General features: G+C 44.4%; 3 protein-coding genes across 3 annotated transcripts; 1 reads left to right on the top strand and 2 right to left on the bottom strand.

The window, feature by feature from the left end:
- Positions 1–2,681: 2,681 nt before the first annotated feature.
- LOC311127787 (phosphoglycerate mutase 2-like) lies at positions 2,682–6,023 on the bottom strand (the record flags this gene model as incomplete). Its single annotated transcript, XM_084159667.1, has 3 exons — positions 2,682–3,216; positions 4,840–5,020; positions 5,607–6,023. 3 exons carry the CDS (start codon positions 6,021–6,023, stop codon positions 3,047–3,049), a joined length of 768 nt encoding a protein of 255 aa, XP_084015793.1. The 3' UTR covers positions 2,682–3,046.
- A 6,491-nt stretch (positions 6,024–12,514) lies between these two features.
- LOC311127625 (neurofilament light polypeptide-like) lies at positions 12,515–15,075 on the top strand (the record flags this gene model as incomplete). Its single annotated transcript, XM_084159450.1, has 4 exons — positions 12,515–13,564; positions 13,887–14,011; positions 14,155–14,642; positions 14,777–15,075. 4 exons carry the CDS (start codon positions 12,515–12,517, stop codon positions 15,073–15,075), a joined length of 1,962 nt encoding a protein of 653 aa, XP_084015576.1.
- Positions 15,076–20,914: 5,839 nt separating this feature from the next.
- LOC311127472 (uncharacterized protein) lies at positions 20,915–24,862 on the bottom strand (the record flags this gene model as incomplete). Its single annotated transcript, XM_084159307.1, has 4 exons — positions 20,915–21,492; positions 21,727–22,769; positions 22,971–23,095; positions 24,122–24,862. Coding segments are annotated over 4 exons (2,487 nt in total), but the record flags the coding sequence as incomplete, so codon positions are not given.
- Position 24,863: the final 1 nt, after the last annotated feature.

Below are 24,863 nucleotides of genomic sequence, written 5' to 3'. Positions count from 1 at the left end.
CTTTGCCCTTTATTCACTGAAGCCTTTACCATCCGATCTAGGCTTATTCAATTAGATGAAGATCAGATGGTGGCTTGAACATAGGTCAAGAAAAAGGTCAGTGTGCAACATGCATATTGGTAAATGCCATCTCTATTGGATTGGGTTTAGAGACATTACGGTGAAATGTCATGAAATGGCAACACTTGTGTACTCTCCTTCTGTTGAGATGTAAGGTTGATTTATACCACTAGAGGGTACCCTCATCTCTCCTATAGATTATACATTGAATTTCTGTGGCAGAGGAGGCTGGTGGGAGGAGCTATAGGAAGATGGGCCCATTGTAATGGCTGAAATGGAATAAATGGAATGGTACACATGAAACATGAAACCACATGTTTCACTCTGTTGCATTAATTCCATTCCAGGTCCCACTACCAGCCTCCTCTGGTCTGTAGTATTTACTTCAATATAATAAGCCATTTAGCAGACGCTTTTATCCAAAGCCACTTACAGTCATGCGTGCATACATTTTTTTTTTGTGTGTATGGGTGGTCCCAGGGATCAAACCCACTACCTTGGCGTTACAAGCACCGTGCTCTACCAGCTGAGCTACAGAGGACCAGTTAGTGTAAAATATCTTTCTCTGTATTTGACTGTTAGTAGCACTTAGCTTATGCCTACTCAATAACACATTCAACATTATAATCTTGTTTTATCTTTGAAAATGTGAGAAAAGACAGTCCTGGGGCTTGATATATGAATATTGGAATGAATAATTTTCACTTTAAATTAAGCATTTTATTCTATGCAATTAGACTAGATATAAATACTTATTTTTGACGCAAGATAGATTGGAAAAGCTTCATTTAGACATGTAGATACCTTACAGTATAGACATTGAACATCTGAATGCCTTACAACACACTGTCTTAGAACCTCTTAAGGATCTGACCCTTTTTTTCAATTTTCGTCTAAAATGACATACCCAAATCTAACTGCCTGTAGCTCTGGACCTGAAGCAAGGATATGCATATTCTTGATACCATTTGAAAGGAAACACTTTGAAGGTTGTGGAAATGTGAAATTAATGTAGGAGAATATAACACATTAGATCTGGTAAAAGATAATACAAACAAAAAAACATGAGGTTTTATTTCTTTCTTTTTTTAAATCATCTTTGAAATGCAAGAGAAAGGCCACAATATAATATTGCAGTTTAGGTGCAATTTATATTTTGGCCACTAGAAGGAAGCAGTGCGTGCGCAAAGTTTCAGATTGATCCTGTGAAGCATTGCAATACTGGACTATTTTGTATCAAGTCTGCCCAAATGTGCCGAATTGGTCAATTGATACATTTTCAAGTACATAACTATAGAGAACATACAAAAATAATAAGGTAATACAAAATGTAAGTTTACACACTCCCAGGAATGTCATACATGATGGATCATTAGCTTATACACTAATTTTCACAGATCTAGATTGCCGGGTGGGGTGGGTGTGGAGCCAGAGACAGCAGGGGGTCAAACTGTAGAACCCAGTTCCTATATTTGAATATAAAAATGGATTTTATCAAACAAAACTGTTACATTTTATGTATAGGACCCGTAGGATGACAAATCAGAGCAAGATTACTGAATGTAAGTACATTATTTACATTCAGAGGTGAATGTATCAAACCAGTTGTATGTATCAAACCAGTTGTCGTGATACATTTTTTGTTGTTGTGCACTCTCCTCAAACAATAGCATGGTATTTTCTCACTGTAATAGCTACTGTAAATTGGACAGTGCAGTTAGATTAACAAGAATGTAGGCTTTCTACACATATAAGACATGTCTATGTCCTGGAAAGTTTGCTGTTACTTACAACAGTCATGCTAATCACATTAGCTCACGTTAGCTCAACTGTCCCGTATACGGGACACCGATCCCGTAGAGGTTAAAGAGATGGAAGTATAATTTGATTTAGCCACTTTAGACCAGCCTTGTGTTTGGGATCCAGACTAATTAGTGTAAAATGTTATTTTACTGCTGTCCCCACTCTTGGTTTGATGGAATTTGTGTTCAATCTAACCTAAATCAAATTCCTTTTAGTGCCCCCTTCTCTGACCCAGTCATCAAATCTAGGTGCAGGTGGTAGTTGATAGGTGATTTGTCCATTAATGTTGCTGATTACAATAAGGTCTGGGTTTAGTAATTGTTGATGGCCTAGAATTAGAACTATTGTACACACATAATGAAAGTGCCACACACACTGACTTGGTACCTCACCCCCTAAACCCCTTTACACAGACATGCCCATGCACATGAACCCACACACCCACACCCACACCCTCTCCCCTGCTAAAAGTGGCCCTGGCCCTGAGCCAGCGTACCCTGTCTGTACTGAGGAGAGGAGAGGGACAGAGTCAGATGAAGTGCTCCTGCAACATGGGAACACTGCCAAAACAAACTCAGTGACCCTCCTCTCCTCTCTCTCCTCCCCGCCACACTCCGCTCTGCTCCCTGGATAAGATTACACAGCATCGCCACTGCCGAGCTGATACCACTGAATTACCCATGGAGGGAGAGGAGGAAGAGCAGGTAACGGAGGAGGAGAAGAGAAAAGGGGAAGCGAGAGAGTAAGAGGAGGAAACACATCAAAACAGAGGGGGAGGAAGAGGTGAAGAAGAAAGAGATAAATGCAGAAACAGGCATACACAAAATATGGTTTCTTTATTTGTTGTGTCAGAGTGTGCTGCCCTTAACACAGGGCTTAACCAATCCTACAGTGGGACTGTGACACTCCACAATAGTCTGTGTGTTTGGGTGAGTGGACAAGACTTGTGCAGTACCAGTACAACCTGCATAGATCTATGGAACAATCACCACATATCTGGGTTTCGTGATGTTCCCTCTCAGATACAGGTGGCTACACAGGGCCTATTTCCACAACCAAAAATAGCATTTATCCCAGGATGGAATGGACAGCAGGTGAATGGGGAGATGGAGGGGTGGATGATAGTTAGGGATGGGGGGGAACAGTCACTTTCTCTCTCTCCTCTTGACACCTCCAGGCTAGCTTACTTCTTAGCCTTGCCCTGGGCAGCCACGGCCTCCATGGCCTTCTTTACGGTCTCGGCGTCTCCCAGGAAAGCCATGGGCTTGACGGGCTTCAGGTTCACGTCCAGCTCGTACACAATGGGGATACCTGTTGGCAGGTTCAACTCCATGATGGCAGCGTCGGACATGCCTGAGACAGACAGACAGACAGACAGAAATATGTGTTAGGAATGAACAGAGAATAGGTTGGGAAATCCAGACTGATCATTCATATTCAAGGAAATTAACATTACGCACTGTATTGGACGTGTATTCCTAGTGGAGGGGAAATCCTTTCTACGGATGTCAAGTACAGATCCTCGAAGGCTGGTATATTTCTTAGCTAGTACCCACTACCCAGCTCTCTTTACAAGAGCAACATTTGGTGCCCTTTGACAGGTGAGGTCATCCATACTCCTCTTTCAGGGGGGCACTAGGTAGCTTGTTCCCTCTGCTCTTGTGTCTCTCCCTCTGCAACCCTGTCTGAATCACCCTGGTCCCACCACTCCTAGAGAATGCAAAACCTTTCTGCAGAAAGGTCGTGCCCGTAACGGGACCGCACCCATGGCCTTTTCCACTGTGTCGGTCTGAGCTCCAGCAGGGAGAGAGCCACAGCTATTTATAGACTCCTGGTAATCTGGGAATGTGTTTGTGTACTCTATGTATGTGATTGGGTGCTTGTGGTGTACCATGCCTATGGGTCCAGCTGTTACATTCTCAGTGATCCACAAATAATGAACAAACAACAGCCTATTAGGAATTTACTGTGTACAGCCAGTCCCTACATCAGTGTAGGGGAGAGTGGGGTAAATTGAGCCATTTTTACATTCAGCATCACTAACATAGTATTATTTCTAACAAAGATATCTACATATATTTCAGGATGTTGTGTATAATCAGAATTCATGTAAACATAACAGTTTTGAAAACATAGCTTGTCCGGGGCATGGGGTAAGTTGAGGTTAGGGACAAGGTAAGTTGAGCCACCTTGGGGTAAGTGAGTGAAGGTGTCCTGTGACACTAGGTGATGGTGTTCTGTGACAGTGGGTGATGGTGCTGGTTGGTAAAAGTATGCCTATATTCAGATATAGATCTCTCTGTTCACTATCACTTACCCTTCCATTTCTTGACCAGTTATCTGGGACAGTGATATTGTTTCGATGTGCACATTTGTAGGCACGTTCTCTGCATTTGAGGCTACTAAGCCCATGAAACTGATCAGCAAGATTCTTGATATGTTTAGCAAGCGCAGTCAGACTCCATGTCATCAGATAAGACCTTGTGTGTCTCTGCTACTCTATCATAGCCTCTCTTTCACACAGGTGCATGTTCGTTTTCTTTTCTGTCAATGTACCTCTTCAGTGTCATTCAGTCTATTTCTTTTTCATCTCTTGCTGCTGCTCGAATGGAGTTCTTCCCTTCTCTCACTTCCTTGGCTGCTTTCTCAAGAACCTCAAGGGAGGCTAGACCCCTGCTTCAATCTGTGCAGTGGCTATGCATCTTTTAGATCTGTGTTGTGAGTCATGTGATGTTTGACTACATGCCATACTGGACATACCTTGTGAAACATGACCTCTAACCTTTTCCCGCAAGTGCTCTCTGTCATTTCCAAACTTTTCCATGTTCCCCCCTGCCTTGTATGACTGTCATCTCCTATGTTAGTTGTACCACTCTTTCTCCATGTCCTCTCCTCTGCTCTCTCTCTTTCCCTGTCCCCCCTCTTTCCCACCCTCTCTCTCTGTGTCCAGCTACCGCAGCAGCCCATTATACTCACCCTCTAAGTGCTTGACAATTCCACGGAGGCTGTTGCCGTGGGCAGCGATGATGACGTTCTTGCCGGCCTTGATCTCAGGTGCGATGACATCGTTCCAGTAGGGCAGGGCGCGGGCAATGGTGTCCTTCAGCGATTCACATGTGGGCAGCTCACCGGGCTTCAAGCCCTTGTAGCGCCTTGACTGGTGGGAGGACGGATCAGCATGTTGGGTTACACTGCTCAAATGTATCATCATGTTGGGTTACACTGCTCAAATGTATCATCATGTTGGGTTACACTGCTCAAATGTATCTTCACAACAGCAGGTGCTGACAAGTGTGATGTAACATACTAGAGGGCTGCAAAGTAAACCTGGCAGAGCTTACTTAGTAACTCAAGCGGTACATGTTGCAGTTGTACAGTCCATGTTTAGGCTCATACAAGTAGTCATACATGAGAAGTCATAGAATTTCATTCAATGCTGTTCCATTCATTCAATGCTGTTCCATTCATTCAATGCTGTTCCATTCATGCAATGCTGTTCCATTCATTCAATGGTGTTTTACTTCAACTGAGACCTGCAGGTCTTAGTCTTGCAGGATCTCCTGAGCAAGTCATAGATATCCTATCGTTGTCTGGTTTCCTTGTAAAACTAGGGGTATTTTACTTTTTAACTAATGTGTCAGGTGTTATTATTCTATATCAGCAATCACACGCCTAAAACTTGAATCACAGGTCTGTTTTGTGTAGTAATAGCACCACCAATACTCCAACACCACCCCTCTTACCTCACTGATGGTCTTGTGGAAGGCATGGTTGTGTTCCATGGGGGGAGGGGGGATGTCGAAGGAGCGACGCCAGATCTTGACCTGCTCCTCTCCGTGCTTCTCGGCTGTCTCTGCCTTGTTAAGACCTGTCAGGCCGCCGTAGTGGCGCTCGTTCAGGCGCCATGTGCGGTACACGGGCAGCCACATCTGGTCTGTGCCCTCCAGGATGATCCACAGGGTCTTGACGGCGCGCTTCAGCACGGAGGTGTGGCAGATGTCAAACTTCATGCCGGCCTCCTTGATGGCCATGGCACCACGCTTGGCCTCCTCCAGGCCCTTCTCGCTGAGGTCGGCATCAAACCAGCCACAGAATTTGTTGTACTGGTTCCACTCACTCTCACCATGACGGACGATCACCAATTTATGGGCGGTAGTCATGTTTGCAGTGTTGCTTTAAGTTCCTTCACCAAACACACGAGACACGGCCCTCCCTTATGGTACACACACACTCTGAGACCAACAGTGAGCCCCGAGCGACTCCAACCACACTTTTTATAGCACCCTGGAATGTGGGCCTGTGTAGCAGCCGGTCCTCCACTGCTCTCCACCAATGAGGGAACTTCACCTCCTGATTGACAGCCAGGCTCAGCCAATAAGACAGGGCCTCCCTTGGGCTAAAGGGACATGTCCCGGCTGGGAAGGGCAGAGGTCAGGGATTGAGCTAAAATAGCAACATGACTTTTAAACTGAGAGCTGTGGAATAAAAGTGTAAAGATCAGAGTAAGCTGCTGTGTCTGAGAGGAACAGCCACATCAGTGAAAGACAGTGGAAATAGTTATCTAACTCTGGCCATGCACTTTATATCTTAATCCAAAACCATTACTGATACAACTATACCATGCAATGAGGTAGTAGTGACTAGGGAAAAACAGACTAAAAGATTCTGCCTCAACATGGGGTGACATTGTGGGCAGCTACAGTGAGGGGAAAAAGTTTTTGTTCCCCTGCTGATTTTGTATGTTTGCCCACTGACAAAGACATGATCAGTCTATAATTTTAATGGTAGGTTTATTTGAACAGTGAGAGACAGAATAACAACAAGAAAATGCATGTTATAAATTGATTTGCATTTTAATGAGGGAAATAAGTATTTGACACCTCTGCAAAACATGACTTAGTACTTGGTGGCAAAACCCTTGTTGGCAATCACAAAGGTCAGATGTTTCTTGTAGTTGGCCACCAGGTTTGCACACATCTCAGGAGGGATTTTGTCCCACTCCTCTTTGCAGATCTTCTCCAAGTCATTAAGGTTTTGAGGCTGACGTTTGGCAACTCGAACCTTCAGCTCCCTCCATAGATTTTCTATGGGATTAAGGTCTGGAGACTGGCTAGGCCACTCCAGGACCTTAATGTGCTTCTTCTTGAGCCACTCCTTTGTTGCCTTGGCTGTGTGTTTGGGTCATTGTCATGCTGGAATACCCATCCATGACCCATTTTCAATGCCCTGGCTGAGGGAAGGAGGTTCTCACCCAAGATTTGACAGTACATGGCCCCGTCCATCGTCCCTTTGATGCAGTGAAGTTGTCCTGTCCCCTTAGCAGAAAAACACCCCCAAAGCATAATGTTTCCACCTCCATGTTTGACGGTGGGGATGGTGTTCTTGGGGTCATAGGCAGCATTCCTCCTCCTCCAAACACGGCGAGTTGAGTTGATGCCAAAGAGCTCCATTTTGGTCTCATCTGACCACAACACTTTCACCCAGTTCTCCTCTGAATCATTCAGATGTTCATTGGCAAACTTCAGACGGCCCTGTATATGTGCTTTCTTGAGCAGGGGGACCTTGCGGGCGCTGCAGGATTTCAGTCCTTCACGGCGTAGTGTGTTACCAATTGTTTTCTTGGTGACTATGGTCCCAGCTGCCTTGACATCATTGACAAGATCCTCCCGTGTAGTTCTGGGCTGATTGACAGTTCTTTTGTGTTTCTTCCATTTGCGACTAATCGCACCAACTGTTGTCACCTTCTCACCAAGCTACTTGGCGATGGTCTTGTAGCCCATTCCAGCCTTGTGTAGGTCTACAATCTTGTCCCTGACATCCTTGGAGAGCTATTTGGTCTTGGCCATGGTGGAGAGTTTGGAATCTGATTGATTGATTGCTTCTGTGGACAGGTGTCTTTTATACAGGTAACAAGCTGAGATTAGGAGCACTCCCTTTAAGAGTGTGCTCCTAATCTCAGCTCGTTACCTGTATAAAAGACACCTGGGAGCCAGACATCTTTCTGATTGAGAGGGGGTCAAATACTTATTTCCCTCATTAAAATGCAAATCAATTTATAACATTTTTGACATGCGTTTTTCTGGATTTTGTTGTTGCTATTCTGTCTCTCACTGTTCAAATAAACCTACCATTAAAATTATAGACTGATAATTTCTTTGTCAGTGGGCAAACGTACAAAATCAGCAGGGGATCAAATACCTTTTTCCCCTCACTGTAAGTATTCACCCCCATTTTATTGCATTACAAAGTGGGATTGAAATAGATTTAATTGTGAGTCATTGATCTACACAAAATACTACATAATGTCAAAGTAAAAAGAACATTTACAAATTAATAAAAATATAGTCGTTGCATAAGTATTCACCCCCTTTGTTTAGGCAAGCCTAAATTTGTTCAGAAGTAAAATGTGGCTTAACAAATCACATAATAGGTTATATCGTCCTTCTGAACTGAGCTGCAGGACAGGAAGAAACTGCTTGGGGATGTCACCATGAGGACATTGGTGATTTTAAAACAGCTATGGAGTTCAATGGCTGTGATGGGAGAAAACTGACAATGGATCAACAACATTATAGTGACAATCCAGGTGTGGAAAGCTTTTAGAGACTTACCCAAGAACACTCACAGCTGTAATCGCTGCCAAAAGTGTTCCTAACATGTATTGACTCAGAGGGGTGAATACTAAACTAATCATGGCATATTAGTGCTTTCTTTTTAAATAATCTTTAAATAATGTTGGAATGTTTCTTCTACTTTGACATTACAGAGTATTATGTGTAGATCGTTGATAAAACATTACAATTAAATCCATTTTAATCCCACTTTGTAACACAATAAAATGTAAAGAAATCCAATACGGGTGAATGCTTATGATACCCACTGTATGTAGATATATTTTGTTAAAAATAATACTATATACTAAATGTAAAAAATGGCTCAACATACCCCACTCTCCCCTATCAGGTGCTGTAATGCTAATGTTTATAAATGATGTCTGTGAAGATGTGTTTGTATTTTTGTTATGATAATGTATTGGTTTGTTTATTATACGGAATTGGTTATGTTCATTCAAATACATTTTCATGATCGCTTTTGCTGGAAGGGACACAGAGGGCTTTGAAGTTAGACATCATGTTAATTCCCTAACAAGAGAAACAGGTTCATCTATCAGCTGAAGAGTGAAGAGGGAACCAGTATGAGGATCTGGTCAAAGAGCAGGCTGATATGAGTCCATGTTTGGATGCAGTATACTGTGTATTCTGGCTGTACTTATTGAGATGAGTGTATGAATTTGAGTGTGTTTGTGTGTATTTTGCTGACAAGGCAACGACAATGTTTAGTGTAGGTGTGGAGTGCTGCCGCAAGCTGACTCATCAGTACAGTCGTGCTCACCCAGGACCCCCCATCCCCTCCACACCACCTCCTCTCCTCTTTCACCTCTTTCAACTACACAATTCTGCCCTGCTATATTCACCTGCTTTCTCGCTCACTCTCTCTCTCTCTCTCTCTCTCTCTCTCTCTCTCTCTCTCTCTCTCTCTCTCTCTCTCTCTCTCTCTCTCTCTCTCTCTCTCTCTCTCTCTCTCTCTCTCTCTCTCTCTCTCTCTCTTCTATCTCTCTCTCTCTCTCTCTCTCTCTCTCATTCTCTCTCTCTCTCGCTCACTGCAGCATCCTAAGTCTTTCTCTCTCTTTGTGATTCCTCTAGCTCTCTGTCCTTTTTTGTGATATATGATACACAGATTGGCTTCATGCCCAGAGTTCCATTAATTTTGTATTTGGTGATATTGTATTTCTCTCCTATCTCAATATGGCTCATATTTTTGATTGGTAGCAGTGGGCATTGATTTAGCCCTAAAGTTTGGGCTCAGGCCTGACTCTCTCAGTCATTTTAATGCATAATCAGTATTTTTACCTGTGCTGGCCCCAGAGTTTAAGTGGGTGGTAGGATCGGTTTGAAACCTTGCTGCATTTCTACTTGAATTGAATTTCAAACATCCCAAATAAGTATTTTCCGACTGTACTTACTATATAACTATACTGCGATGGACTACAGTTGTCCTGTGAAGATCAAATAGTGGTTGTACCGGGACGACACAACAGTGGTACCTGTAGGCCTGATTACCAACAACATATACAGGGCCGTCTGAAGTTTGCCAATGAACATCTGAATGATTCAGAGGAGAACTGGGTGAAAGTGTTGTGGTCAGATGAGACCAAAATGGAGCTCTTTGGCATCAACTCAACTCGCTGTGTTTGGAGGAGGAGGAATGCTGCCTATGACCCCAAGAACACCATCCCCACCGTCAAACATGGAGGTGGAAACATTATGCTTTGGGGGTGTTTTTCTGCTAAGGGGACAGGACAACTTCACCGCATCAAAGGGACGATGGACAGGGCCATGTACTGTCAAATCTTGGGTGAGAACCTCCTTCCCTCAGCCAGGGCATTGAAAATGGGTCGTTGATAGGTATTCCAGCATGACAATGACCCAAAACACACGGCCAAGGCAACAAAGGAGTGGCTCAAGAAGAAGCACATTAAGGTCCTGCAGTGGCCTAGCCAGTCTCCAGACCTTAATCCCATAGAAAATCTGTGGAGGGAGCTGAAGGTTCGAGTTGCCAAACGTCAGCCTCGAAACCTTAATGACTTGGAGAAGATCTGCAAAGAGGAGTGGGACAAAATCCCTCCTGAGATGTGTGCAAACCTGGTGGCCAACAACAAGAAACGTCTGAACTCTGTGATTGCCAACAAGGGTTTTGCCACCAAGTACTAAGTCATCTTTTGCAGAGGGGTCAAATACTTATTTCCCTCATTAAAATACAAATCAATTTATAACATTTTTGACATGCGTTTTTCTGGATTTTTGTTGTTGTTATTCTGTCTCTCACTGTTCAAATAAACCTACCATTAAAATTATAGACTGATCATGTCTTTGTCAGTGGGCAAACGTACAAAATCAGCAGGGGATCAAATACTTTTTACTGTCACGCCCTGGCTCTGGGGACACTGTTATGTTGAGCCAGGGTGTGTAGATCTATGTTCCGTATTTCTGTGTTGGCCTGAGTGACTCCCAATCAGAGGCAACGAGTGTCAGCTGTTTGCTGGTTGTCTCTGATTGGGAGCCATATTTAATCTGTCGGTTTTTCCTTTGGTTTTGTGGGTTCTTGTTTCTAGTTGGTTTAGTTTCACCGTGAACTGTCACGTTACCGTCTTTGTTTGTTTCGCTGTCGTGTTTTGTGCGTTACTGTTTGCCTTGTGCATTTCGGATTTTCCTCCTCTGTGTTTAGGAGGTTATTTACGCACTGTTTTGTGCGCCTTTTGGTTTTCGCCTGTGTGCGGACTTTCTCGCCTCCGGGCGTTTGACTCGTGAATTTAGTGTGCTGTTCACTAAAGTCTATTGGACTTATCTTTCTGCGTCCTGCATCTGATTCCTGCACCACACCCACCTACAGCACCCACTGACATTTACCCACTGTATATTTCAGGATGTTGTGTATTCCTGGAAATATTCAGTTTAGCAAGCTCAGACTCCATGTCATCAGAGAAGGCCATTTGAGAGCATCAAATCCATGACTGATCTACACATAATAATGAGTAGTTATTTATGATGCAAGGTGATTTGAAGATCAGTCAGTTGGCTGTCGGCTGCACTGTCGGCTGCAGTGTCAAACAAGCCCCTTGCGTGCCTCTGCTACTCTATCATAGGCTCTCTTCTACACAGGTACATGTTTTCTTTTTTGTTAATGTACCTCTTCAGTGTCATTCGGTCTATTTTTTCATTTGCATACACGGGCATGATGATGTCTGCTCTGTAACAATAAAAATGCACTATCTTCATATGCATGACAATTTGCAAAAATACTATGCATATTATGCATAAAACGGACAAAATGTAATCATCATTTGTATAAGGTATGTTGAGCCATATATTTTACCAAATACAATCCAGCTGTGTGTTCTGCAATTTTCATTGCAGGTTTTCAGAAGTCATGGGTGTATTTCTCCTATAGGCCAGCAGGGGAGGTGCTGTGTCACTGTATGATTACCAGCTGTGTTTAATAGGAACACATAAGCTGCTGTAGAATCAGGCCAGCCATTCTCTTCCCCTGCAGAGAGGACTGCAGGACCTACATTCAAATGAGTACAAACTCATGCAACTATTTATTTGTTCTATTGGTGCAGGTACAGTGCAGATAATATACTTCACTAGCCAGAGGCTTTAGCTATCTAACTCCACTTTTCTGTACATTAACTTGTGAATATTAGTAGTCAAGGTTACTGTGTATGACAGAAACACTGTAGAGCAACTAGAAACATGTTCACCTCCGTTCTACCCTCAAAACACAAACATCTCTCTTTCATCTGCCCCCTCCCTTTCCCTCTCTATCTCTCCCCATCTCTTTATCTCCTTCCCTCCCCCTCTCTCTCCTTCCTTCTTTTCCTTCTCTCACTCTCCCTCTCTCTCCATTGCAGTGTTAGACTTTCGATCCTGCATAGTCAGAGTTGGGGAAAGTGCTTGCGTCAGAGCTCTCCCTCCTGCTATAAAAGCTGGAGCCACTGCAGCAGCATCAGTCTGGGTTCTTCACCGAAGCCCTACAGACACATTCACACAGAGCCAGACAGAGCAGCCTGTCCTCACAGCACAGCACAGCCATGAGTACCCTCGGCTTTGACCCTTACTACTCCTCCTCCTCCTACCGCCGCTGGTATGCGGAGGGAGCCCCCCGAGGGGTGGTGACTAGAGGGAGGTCACGCTCGGCCTACTCCTCCCACACCTCTCCCCTGTCCTCCGTGAGCTCCCGTTTGCAGTACTCCTCTCCTGGACGGGCTCTGCATTCATCCCAGGCTTCCTCCTCCTCTGTGGAACTGGAGCTGAGCCAGGCGGCCCAGGTAAGTTCTGAGTTCCGCACGGTGAGGACCCAGGAGAGGGCCCAGATGCAGGAGCTCAATGACCGCTTCGCCGGCTTCATCGACCGCGTTCGGGAGTTAGAGCAGCAGAACCGTGCGCTGGAAGCTGAGCTGATGCTGCTGAGGCAGAGGCATGGGGAGCCCTCCCGTCTGAGGGCCCTGTATGAGCAGGAGGCGCGGGCTCTGAGGGCCGCCGTGGAGGAGGCGCGTGGGGAGCAGCAGGCCGCCTTGGGCCAGAGGGAACGTCTGGAGCAAGCCCTGAACGCCCTGCAGGCCCGCTACGAGGAGGAGGTGGTGGCCCGCGAGGATGCGGAGGGCAGGCTGCTGGATGCGCGGCGTGGTGCCGACCAGGCCACCCTGGCCAGGACCGAGCTGGAGAAGAGGGTGGAGACCCTGCTGGACGAGCTGGCCTTCCTCAAGAGGCTCCACGAGGGGGAGGTGGTGGAGCTCCAGGCCCAGGCACAGCTGGGAGCCCAGGTGGCTGTGGAGATGGAGGCAACCACACCGGACCTGTCCGGGGCTCTGAGGGACATCCGGGCCCAGTACGAGAGGCTGGCGGCCAAGAACATGCAGTCTGCTGAGGAGTGGTTCCGTGGGAAGGTGGGCTCCCTGACGGAGAGCGTGGCCCAGCACAGCGATGCAGTTAGGAGCTCCAGGGACGAGGCTGGGGAGTTCCGCCGGCAGCTGCAGGCCCGCCTGCTGGAGATCGATGCCTGCAGGGGTCTCAATGAGTCTCTGGACAAACAGTTGCACGACATGGAGGACAAGCAGAGTGCTGAGATCAACAGCATGCAGGTCAGTGGTGGTACTGCAGGACAAATTTATACTGCAAATCTGTATTCATGAAAATACCTCAGAATGAATGCAATCTAAGAGTGAATTTATTTATTAATTGCATGTTTAGAAACTGTTTATTAATAGATAGATGACTTTATCAGAATACAAGAATTCAATAACGTTTTAAATAATTTGTGCAAAGTAGAACTGATTTAGTAATGTTCTAATGCATCAATTTAAATGGTCACACTCAACCATTATAGGCAATTTACCTGAACTTGTAAGCTGCTGTAAGAACACACACACTTTCCACCACATTACCTCTAAACGTCTCCTGTAGGACACTATTGGCCAGCTGGAGAATGAGCTGGGAGCCACCAAGCAGGAGATGGCTCGCTACCTGAAGGATTACCAGGACCTGCTGAATGTTAAGATGGCCCTGGACATCGAGATCGCTGCCTACAGGTAGGATGCTATGAGGAGCACTGGCCAGAGCTTAAACTTAAATAAATATAACTTAACAATACTAATGCAAGTCCAGGTCAATGAAAACCTTTTGTCCTTTTACTCTAAAAGTATATATGTCCCATGATCCTTTACTTCTCCAGGAAGCTGCTGGAGGGGGAGGAGTCTCGTTTCAGTGTGGGCGTGTCCGGGGGTATGTCCAGTATGTCCAGTGTCTACGGCCACACCCTTTCGGCCACACCCTCCTTTGGCCGCTCTATGTTCTCCATGCAGTCCAGCCTAAGCTCTGGTGCCCCCTACCTGACGACCTCACGCTTCCTCAGCTCCTCATTCGCCTCTGGAGATGACATCATCTCTGCCAGCCTGGCCCAGCGGGACTCTGCCAGCCTACCACAGGATGAGAAAGAGGAGAAGGAGGAGAAGGAGGAGGAAGAGGAGGAGAAGGAGGAGGAGGAAGCAGAAGAGAAGGAAGAGGGTGGAGAGGAGAAGGAGGAAGAGGAAGAGGGTGGAGAGGAGAAGGAGGAAGAGGAAGAGGGTGGAGAGGAGAAGGAGGAAAAGGGAGAAGAGAAGGATGAAGATGGAGGCGAGGTGGAGAAGGAAGATGGGGAGGATGCTAAGGACGGAGAAGAAGGTTAGCATTAGTATTATCCCTCAAAGAATATTCTCTCTTGTTGTCGTGCATTGCTTAGATGTTAACATTTTTACAATACAGTCTATCAACACAATTATTCCCCTATTCATAATTATTAAATGTTTTGGTTATAGGTGGGGATGAGGTGGAAGAGAAGGAAGAAACTGGAAAGGAGGATGGAGAGAAGAAGGAAGATAAGGACGAGGGTGGGGAACAGGAAGGAAAGGAAGAGGAGGGGGGAGAGAAAGAGGGAGGAGATGATAAAGAAGGGGGTGATAAAAAGGAAGCGGATCAAGCTGAGGAGAAAAAAGATGACGAAGCAGATACCAAAGAAGAGAAAGGTGAACCAGAGATATCCAAGTCCGTAGTAAAGAGTGAAAAACCTGCCGAAGAGAAGAAAGACGAATCTGAAAAACCAAAAGCTAAAAAGTAAGTTTGTGGCCCAAGACTCCACAAGCCAAAAGACATTTATCTATTAAAAACCTCAGCTCGACAAACAGCAGAAATACCCAACATTAATGACTTCAGTGTGCTTGTTAACAAGGTGCTCAATACAATACATATTTTAGTGCACTACTGCATAAAAATCAAGGATAACTGCTTGCAAAGATAATTAAAAGTAAATTAATGTCTGGTCACACAATTCCCTGAGTGTGTGTGTGTAAGAATGTGTGTGCTGTGCCTGTATGCAAGTCTGCGAGAGTGTGGTTTTGGATGACTAAATAAATACTATTAACAGCCATGCAGAGTGTGTAATTGATTGTTTTTGTCCGTCATGCTAAATAATAACTCAATAAACAATATTTATCATTTCTATGTCAGATCTGTTCAACTCAACAACAAGGATGAGTTGTTGAATATATTATTGATAAACCTTTAATTGAAGGTATGCTTAAAAACATGATCACATAGTTAACCACAAAGTTAATGCATGTAATGGCCTGCAGGTCAGCAGGTCCATACTCAATTAATTAATTAATTAATTAATTAATTAATTAATCCATTAACAGGTTATGTGTCATGATTCACAAACTGTTTACAAATGTTGAACAAACTATCTATTAAATGCTTTATAAGCTGGTTGTAAGAAGACATGAACATGATGTCTCCTGAGTGGCGCAGTGGTCTAAGGCACTGCATCGCAGTGCTAACTGTGCCACTAGAGATCCTGGTTCGAATCCAGGCTCTGTCGCAGCCGGCCGCGACCGGGAGACTCATGGGCGGCGCACAATTGGCCCAGCGTTGTCCAGGGTAGGGGAGGGAATGGCCGGCAGGGATGTAGCTCAGTTGATAGAGCATGGTGTTTGCAACGCCAGGGTTGTGGGTTTGATTCCCACGGGGGGCCAGTATAAAAAATATATATGTATTCACTAACTGTAAGTCGCTCTGGATAAGAGCGTCTGCTAAATGACAAAAAAAAAAAAAAAATAAAACACAAGGTGGAGTGCCTGGATACAGCCCTTAGCTGTGGTATATTGGCCATATACCACAAACCCCCGAGGTGCCTTATTGCTATTATAAACTTGCTACCAACGTAATTAGAACAGTAAAAATAAATGTTTTGTCATACCCATGGTATACGGTATGATATACCATGGCTGTCAGATCTTCTTTAGACCGTGTAGAGCAGTGGTACTCAAACCTTTTCAGCGTGGGCCCCATTTCTTCAGCCAGAATTTCTGGGGATTTGTTTTCCAAAGAATTTCTTGCTACCCCACCACCCCCCAAATCGAATGACACAACCTAAAAATTGCTAAATGTCGATTTTTACCTAAGCGTAAATTCATTGCATTTTTGTCTCTTATAAATAAATAAAGTCACTCAATCAAATTGTATCTTTCAAACTATCTTTCTAAAAAATGGTGTATGTGGTTTTCAGACCCAGAAAACCACAGCTAGTTTTCTGGGTCTGAAATTGCTCACATCTACAGTGGGGAAAAAAAGTATTTAGTCAGCCACCAATTGTGCAAGTTCTCCCACTTAAAAAGATGAGAGAGGCCTGTAATTTTCATCATAGGTACACGTCAACTATGACTGACAAATTGAGAAAAAAAATCCAGAAAATCACTTTGTAGGATTTTTAATGAATATATTTGCAAATTATGGTGGAAAATAAGTATTTGGTCACCTACAAACAAGCAAGATTTCTGGCTCTCACAGACCTGTAACTTCTTCTTTAAGAGGCTCCTCTGTCCTCCACTCGTTACCTGTATTAATGGCACCTGTTTGAACTTGTTATCAGTATAAAAGACACCTGTCCACAACCTTAAACAGTCACACTCCAAACTCCACTATGGCCAAGACCAAAGAGCTGTCAAAGGACACCAGAAACAAAATTGTAGACCTGCACCAGGCTGGGAAGACTGAATCTGCAATAGGTAAGCAGCTTGGTTTGAAGAAATCAACTGTGGGAGCAATTATTAGGAAATGGAAGACATACAAGACCACTGATAATCTCCTTCGATCTGGGGCTCCACGCAAGATCTCACCCCGTGGGGTCAAAAGGATCACAAGAACGGTGAGCAAAAATCCCAGAACCACACGGGGGGACCTAGTGAATGACCTGCAGAGAGCTGGGACCAAAGTAGCAAAGCCTACCATCAGTAACACACTACGCCGCCAGGGACTCAAATCCTGCAGTGCCAGACGTGTCCCCCTGCTTAAGCCAGTACATGTCCAGGCCCGTCTGAAGTTTGCTAGAGTGCATTTGGATGATCCAGAAGAGGATTTTGAGAATCTCATATGGTCAGATGAAACCAAAATAGAACTTTTTGGTAAAAACTCAACTCGTCGTGTTTGGAGGACAAAGAATGCTGAGTTGCATCCAAAGAACACCATACCTACTGTGCAGCATGGGGGTGGAAACATCATGCTTTGGGGCTGTTTTTCTGCAAAGGGACCAGGACGACTGATCCGTGTAAAGGAAAGAATGAATGGGGCCATGTATCGTGAGATTTTGAGTGAAAACCTCCTTCCATCAGCAAGGGCATTGAAGATGAAACGTGGCTGGGTCTTTCAGCATGACAATGATCCCAAACACACCGCCCGGGCAATGAAGGAGTGGCTTCGTAAGAAGCATTTCAAGGTCCTGGAGTGGCCTAGCCAGTCTCCAGATCTCAACCCCATAGAAAATCTTTGGAGGGAGTTGAAAGTCCGTGTTGCCCAGCGACAGCCCCGAAACATCACTGCTCTAGAGGAGATCTGCATGGAGGAATGGGACAAAATACCAGCAACAGTGTGTGAAAACCTTGTGAAGACTTACAGAAAATGTTTGACCTGTGTCATTGCCAACAAAGGGTATATAACAAAGTATTGAGAAACTTTTGTTATTGACCAAATACTTATTTTCCACCATAATTTGCAAATAAATTCATTAAAAATCCTACAATGTGATTTTCAGGATTTTTTTTCTCCATTTTGTCTGTCATAGTTGACGTGTACCTATGATGAAAATTACAGGCCTCTCTCATCTTTTTAAGTGGGAGAACTTGCACAATTGGTGGCTGACTAAATACTTTTTTCCCCCACTGTATCTATATTTGGGGCACGCAGGCACAATCACGACGCACTAGCAGGGGCCTGACAGTTTTTGTGCTGTGTTTCCTCTTGAGGGAGCACTAACCTTGCATGGTCCACATCAGAGGCTTCATCAGATGCTGAGGAATGGGAGGAACTTCAGACAGTGATGGCATTGTTATTACCTCATATCAGGGCTGAGAACGATAACATCTGCGCTCAGTCGTGGGTTTTTATTGCTTTTAAGACATTGAAGTACTGTGGTGCTGATTTTATGACTCTTGGCAATTTAGTTGCTTCCTTCAGCACACTACGTGAGTGCTGGGCTAAAATCCTGAGTGGAAGAGGTGTAGCAATCAGCAGAGTCATCCAGAGACAGCACTAAAGCATGAACTAGGTAGTATTAACCAAAAACTGCATTGCAGATGTGTGGATATATCAGTCGTAAAACAAGGGCGGATGCTTTACGTGCATTGACATTAGAAAGCGACTAACTTGATTTCCCACTGCTTCTTTGGCTACTTCAGTCTGTTTTTAGTCATGCCATTTGGCAATGTCCACTGATGAAATGGGTTGAAATCGCTCTGAGTGAGCAAAGCGTCATCACCAACAAGCAGAGTCGGCAGGTGCAGTATAGCCTGGGTCATGTGAGGACATGCAACGTGAGGACAAGCAACGGAAGTGCAGCTCATATAGTGAATTTGCAGTCGTAGCCTACAGGCAGACATCTCTAAGATTTTCTTCTTTTGATATATGTCATAATCTGTTTGTTTTTTATGTTAGATATACTATTTTGTTCTCAACGGAGAGAGAGAGAGAGAGAGAGAGAGAGAGAGAGAGAGAGAGAGAGAGAGAGAGAGAGAGAGAGAGAGAGAGAGAGAGAGAGAGAGAGAGAGAGAGGTGATTGGTGGTGTCATAATCTAGGTTTAGAAACAAAAAATAATGTGTAACATCCCAGGTGTAATAGTGCTTTGTGGCACAGAATCAGACCAACTATCCCTCTAGCATTATAATGTGGATTGATTCACTGTGAGTGAGTGATAGTGTGGCTGGGATTTCAAAGAAACCACTTCATGGATTCTGCCTGAGATAGTCACTGTCCATTTTCCGGTGGTGCTGAATTTTGAATTCCGATTGAGTCGCTGTCTGCTTTAATGTTGCTGAATCTCCAAAGGACCTATCACTCCATGTTTAAGTTGTCATGTAAAATACTTTAAATTAAATATGTATAGTTTAAAATCATGTTTAACAATGTAGTTAATGTTGTTCTCAAATAATGTAGCTAATTGCTGAAACACTACATAAACATCTCTCAATCTAAATACAGTATCTCATATTAGTCTCTCATGTCCACTGATGTTTTAATATTGTTTTACTATCCTAATTCATCTATCTTAATTTTACATTTGTTTATCTCAATTGTATATTTGTCTATCTTCATTTTATATTTGTCTAGAAATGTATTGTTTTGATCTTTCTCACTATTTTCTTATTTTATTTACGTATGTGAAGTACTTTGAATTGAATTGTTTTTGGTAAGAAATGTGCTATGTAAATAAAGTTTGATTTGATAAATCAAGTGCTGTAATAAAGTGCTATTTGCATCAAAATGCCATGGGGTGCATCGTTTACATTATGGTTGGTGGCCCATTCTTTGATGGCATGCACATATTACAGAGTGTGGCTTTAAATATCTGTAGAGGACAGCCTGTGGATGTTGATGTGGTTTTGTATAATTTCTAGGCTACAAAAGATCATGAGGGATGCAATCCCTGCGCCATAAAAGCAGATGAGAAAATAGAATATTGTGTGCATGTTGAGGTGAGACAGCTACTGTAAATCAACAAGTGAAAGGACATGACAGGACAATTGTATAAAGGAAAAAGAGACCATATTTGTATTTCAGTATGACATTTATTGAGCAAATGCTGCTGGGAAATAGTTAATGATGAGTAAAGACATGGGATTGCAAACTGTAGCACCTCATTTATGTTTGCTATTTAAATTCAAGTCCATCCTATGCATACAAGAATGTATGTGTGCGCATTTACATATTTCTTTTCAATTGCACTCATTAGGTAAACATAATAGATACTGATGTTTAAGGCTAGGCGTTTCTTCAAGGTTCTTTATGCTTTAGTTGCTTCGAGTACTGTATGTTTATGATCATCAGTTCATTGCACCATCGTCTTTCTCATTCTTCACTATATTGTGTTGTAGACGATTGTATTTTTGGCTCAGTTGGTATCTTCACATAAAAAGGCTACTCCTTTTGAACATGTGTCTCTAAAGTGGACCCTCCAACCCAGGCACCCCTTTTTGAATTAACATTTGAATTAAGATACATTTCGATCACTCTCCCACCCACATATGCATTTAAACTGTAAGCCTTCCATACATACATACAGGTTAGAGAGGAGGGGACTCCCTCCCTGAGCTAGCATGCAGACGCCCCCACCCGTGAGCCCTCCTGTGAACTGCAGGGAAAAAGAAAGATAATTAATAATCTGTCCCACTACCACATTTTCCTGACAAAATCTGCAGCAAAACCCATTTAAAGCTTTCACTCAACATGCATTTTTTAAACTTGAGCTTTTTCACATCATATGACTTCTCTCTTTGCTTTCCTGTATGTTTGAGAGTGGTTATCTTTATTACATCGCTCTAGCTGTATGATTTATTTGTTATGTTAGTTCTGGGTTGATTGCTTGTCGTTGTGTCCTCTGTTCTTCCTGGGTGGGTTGGTTGGAACGCAGTCACTCGGTTTCAGTCACCACCTTGATGGACTGGGAAGAGTGTTTCTCCATCTTCTTGCTGGAGACCGTCTTCTCCTGCATCACATCCTCAGACTCCTTCACAGTCTCGGTGACAGTGACTGATTTGGTGACATGCTTGGCCCCGTCCTCTCCAGTGGTGATGGTCTCCACCGTTTTGGTGATGACCACCTTCTGGTCCTTGGTGTCATCTTTCTGGTCGGGGTCATCTTTAGTGGGGCTCTCGTCCACTCCATTTGAGATAACATCCTTCTCCTCTGCCTCTTTCTTCTCCTCATCCTTCTTGTCCTCTGTTGCAGTCTTCTCCACATCTCCGTTCAAGGCTGCGTCTTTCTTTTCTACCTTCTTCTCTTCCTCTGAATCACTCTTTTTGTCTACTTTCTCTTCTGCAGCCTTGGGGGCCTCTGACTTTGGAGCTTCTGGTTTGGGGGCCTCACCCTTAGGGGACTCTGCTTTGGGGGATCCTAATTTGGGGGATTCAGATTTGGGGGATCCTGCAGGTTTTGGGGATTCAGTTTTGGGGGATCCAGCAGGTTTTGGGGATTCAGATTTGGGGGATCCTGTAGGTTTTGGGGATTCAGATTTGGGGGATCCTGTAGGTTTTGGGGATTCAGATTTGGGGGAGCCAGCTGGTTTAGGGGATTCAGATTTGGGGGAGCCAGCAAGTTTTGGGGATTCAGATTTGGGGGATACAGCAGGTTTTGGAGATTCAGATTTGGGGGATCCAGCAGGTTTTGGGGATTCAGATTTGGGGGATCCTGTAGGTTTTGGGGATTCAGATTTTGGGGATCCAGCAGGTTTTGGGGATTCAGATTTGGGGGAGCCAGCAGGTTTTGGGGATTCAGATTTGGGGGAGCCCGCAGGTTTTGGGGATTCAGATTTGGGGGATCCAGCAGGTTTTGGGGATTCAGATTTGGGGGAGCCAGGTTTTGGGGATTCAGATTTGGGGGTTCCAGCTTTGGGGGATTCATGTTTGGGGGATCCAGCTTTTGGTGACTCAGACTTGGGGGACCCAGCCTTTGGGGATTCAGCTTTTAGGGAGTCTGGCTTGGAGGGCTTTGGGGCCTCAGATGTCTGGACTTCAGCATTTGGGGCCTCACTCTTGAGGGCTTCTGTTTTGGGAGCCTCTGTCTTGGCTACAGCTGCCTCATCTGTTTTGTCCTCTTTCTCATCCTTATCATCTCCCTCTTTGGATCCTTTGTCACTTCCTGCATCTTCATCTTTACCATCACCCTCCTCTTCTCCCTCTCCCTCTGCTGTCTCCTCTTCTCCTCCGCTTCCCTCCTTCTCTCCAGCCTTCTCTTTGTCAGGAGAGGCCTTTGATTCTGGGGCTTTAGAGCACAGGACTGTCTCCTCTAATTCCCCCTCTCCTTCTCCCTCATCACCACATTCTGTATCATCTCCCTTCTCACCCTCATCCTCTTCTCCTTTCTCACCCTCTTCTTCTTTTTCTCCCTCTTCATCTTCATCACCACCTTCTTTGTCCTCCTCTTCCTCCTCAGCAGGTGTGCTGGAGCTCACTTGGGCTTCAGTGGAGGCTACAACCTCTTCTGATTCACCCTCTCCCTCTGCTTCTTCTCCTCCCTCTTCTCCCTCATCCTCTCCTTCATCTGCTCCCTCTGCCTCCAGAGCGGAAGACAGCTCCTGGGCCATCTCAGCCAGGGCCTGGTCCATCTCATCCTTCTCATCCTCCACCCTGGTCTCCTCAATGATCTCCTCTACAAACTTATGCTGGACTTTCAGTTTGGGAGGCTCATACTTGGACTTCTTAGAGGAGGTGACAGTGTGGCGGTAAGGGAAAGTGCTAAAGTGGGTCTCTTCACCTTCTAGGAGTTTCCTGCAAAAACAGTAGATCAAGAGATATAGTACAGTGCAGGCCTAATATAAAAATGTATTTTCTATATAGAAATGAGATGTTTATGTTTTTATTACAAATGATGAATTAACTATTTTGTTTTGTAATGAGTAAACACATATTTTTTAGAAGTGTTGTTTTATCAATGTTAGGCCTAATTAGCGCCCTGCCGTCGCACTGTACCTGTATGCAGCAATCTCAATGTCGAGGGCCATCTTGACATTGAGCAGGTCCTGGTACTCGCGCAGATGACGCGCCATCTCCCACTTCGTGCCCTTGAGCTCATTATCCAGCTGGTGGATGGTCTCCTGCAGAGAACAAGACCGAGAGACATGAGCTGGTTAAGAGCTATTATTTCTTATGCCTATTTGGAACCCTGAAATAATACTTGGTTATTTATTTTTGGTGTAGGGAGGACACATTTCTCCATAAGGCCACAGCTTTCTAAACATCATATGAAAACTATCAACAATACAATGTCATATTTTGTTCCTGGTAATTACTTCACAAGCACATTTAAACTTGTATAGGCCTACATTTGAAACAGCATTTTGAGATTCCAATAAAATATCGTTGCAATAATAATTGAAAGTGTGAAGTCATCCTGTCTCATTTATGAAAAGTAAAAGTACAAATAATTGGATATGTTGGACTGTTGTTGTGTGAAATAATGTATACTGACGCAGTGAACAGCATTGTGTTTCAAGGGCCCCGCTTCTCTGGCTCAGCAACGAAAAAATAACAAAAAACGGTCTGCTGCATTGTGTATTCCCTTAACTCTATAATGTCCTGACGTGCACCACGTGTTGCAGTTTATGCATAGCCTAATGCTCCAACATTTGGAGATGTTAAAGCTGTGCCCATAAGATGTCAGCATTGTGCCATTTATGCTATAATATAAATAATAAATAAATAATAAATAAAATGCTATCTGAAGCAAATGCGCAGACACCACCAATGCGCAGAGTTTATAGCCTAGTGAAAATACATCTATTCAGGGCCTACATAATAAAAACAATTTAGTTAGTTCAAAATCAAACTAATACAATATGTGGGGACACAATGTACGTTTGTGTCTTTCTCTCTATCAAAGTAGAGGAACTATCCTTATAAGTAGACCTACATTTAAAATAAGAATAAAAACCTCAAAGGTGTCGTGATAATATTCTCAATTTGATATACACGAAAAACATATCTTATTATATAATTTACTCTCTCCACTACATTGCTTCTCTATTTACACAAAGAATACAACTTTATAGAACACTTCACCATTAAGCCTGAGGCTGGGGGTTTCTGTATGAAAATAATGCCTACAGCGAGTCTCATTATACCTGCAGGCTGGACAAGTCGCTGTTGTGTCGGTCCTCGATGTCATTCAACTGCCTCTCCAGTGACTCCCTGGTTCCACGGACTGACTCTAACTCCACGGTCTTGGACTGGAGCTGGCGGCGGTAGTCTGCTATCTCATCACGGGCGGACTTGATTGCATCTTTGTTTTGTTCCGCAGCATCAGTGAGCTTGGAATAGCGGCACATGAACCAGTCCTCCACCTGCTGCAGGTTCTGGTTGGAGTGGCCCTCGAGCTGGGTGCGGATCTCCCGGAGCGCCTCGGTGATGTCCGTCTTCTGGATGTCTTTCCTCTCCATGGTCACCTGCGACGCCTGCACCTGGGCGAACAGGTCGCTCACCTCTTCCTCATGGTTGTTGCGGATAAAGGCAATCTCATCATGCAGTGACTGAACTTTCTTCTCCATCTCTGACTTCATCAACTCAGAGTCGGTCATATCTTTTTTCAGCGCCCGGATGATGCCTTCCGTCTCATCCCTGATGCGGGCTTCCTCATCGAAGCGGTCCCTAATTCTCTGGATGTCATCCTCGATGTGGTCCGTGTCGAGCTGGATCTGCGCCTTATCGTGGTGGATCTGCTCCAGCATGGAGCGGAGCTCCTGGAGTTCCTGGTCATATAAGTCGCCTAGCTGGGACTGCGACACCTGCTTCTGCCGCAGCGTCTGGATCTCCTCTTCGATCTGGCTGTTCTGCTGCTCCAAGTAGTGCACCTTGTCGATGTAGCCG

The sequence above is a fragment of the Coregonus lavaretus genome (genome assembly GCF_964263955.1).
Source record: "Coregonus lavaretus genome assembly, chromosome: 4".
Taxonomy (NCBI): domain Eukaryota; kingdom Metazoa; phylum Chordata; class Actinopteri; order Salmoniformes; family Salmonidae; genus Coregonus; species Coregonus lavaretus.
The sequence above is the reverse complement of the archived record's forward strand: the minus strand, read 5'-3'. Positions and strand labels throughout refer to the sequence as shown.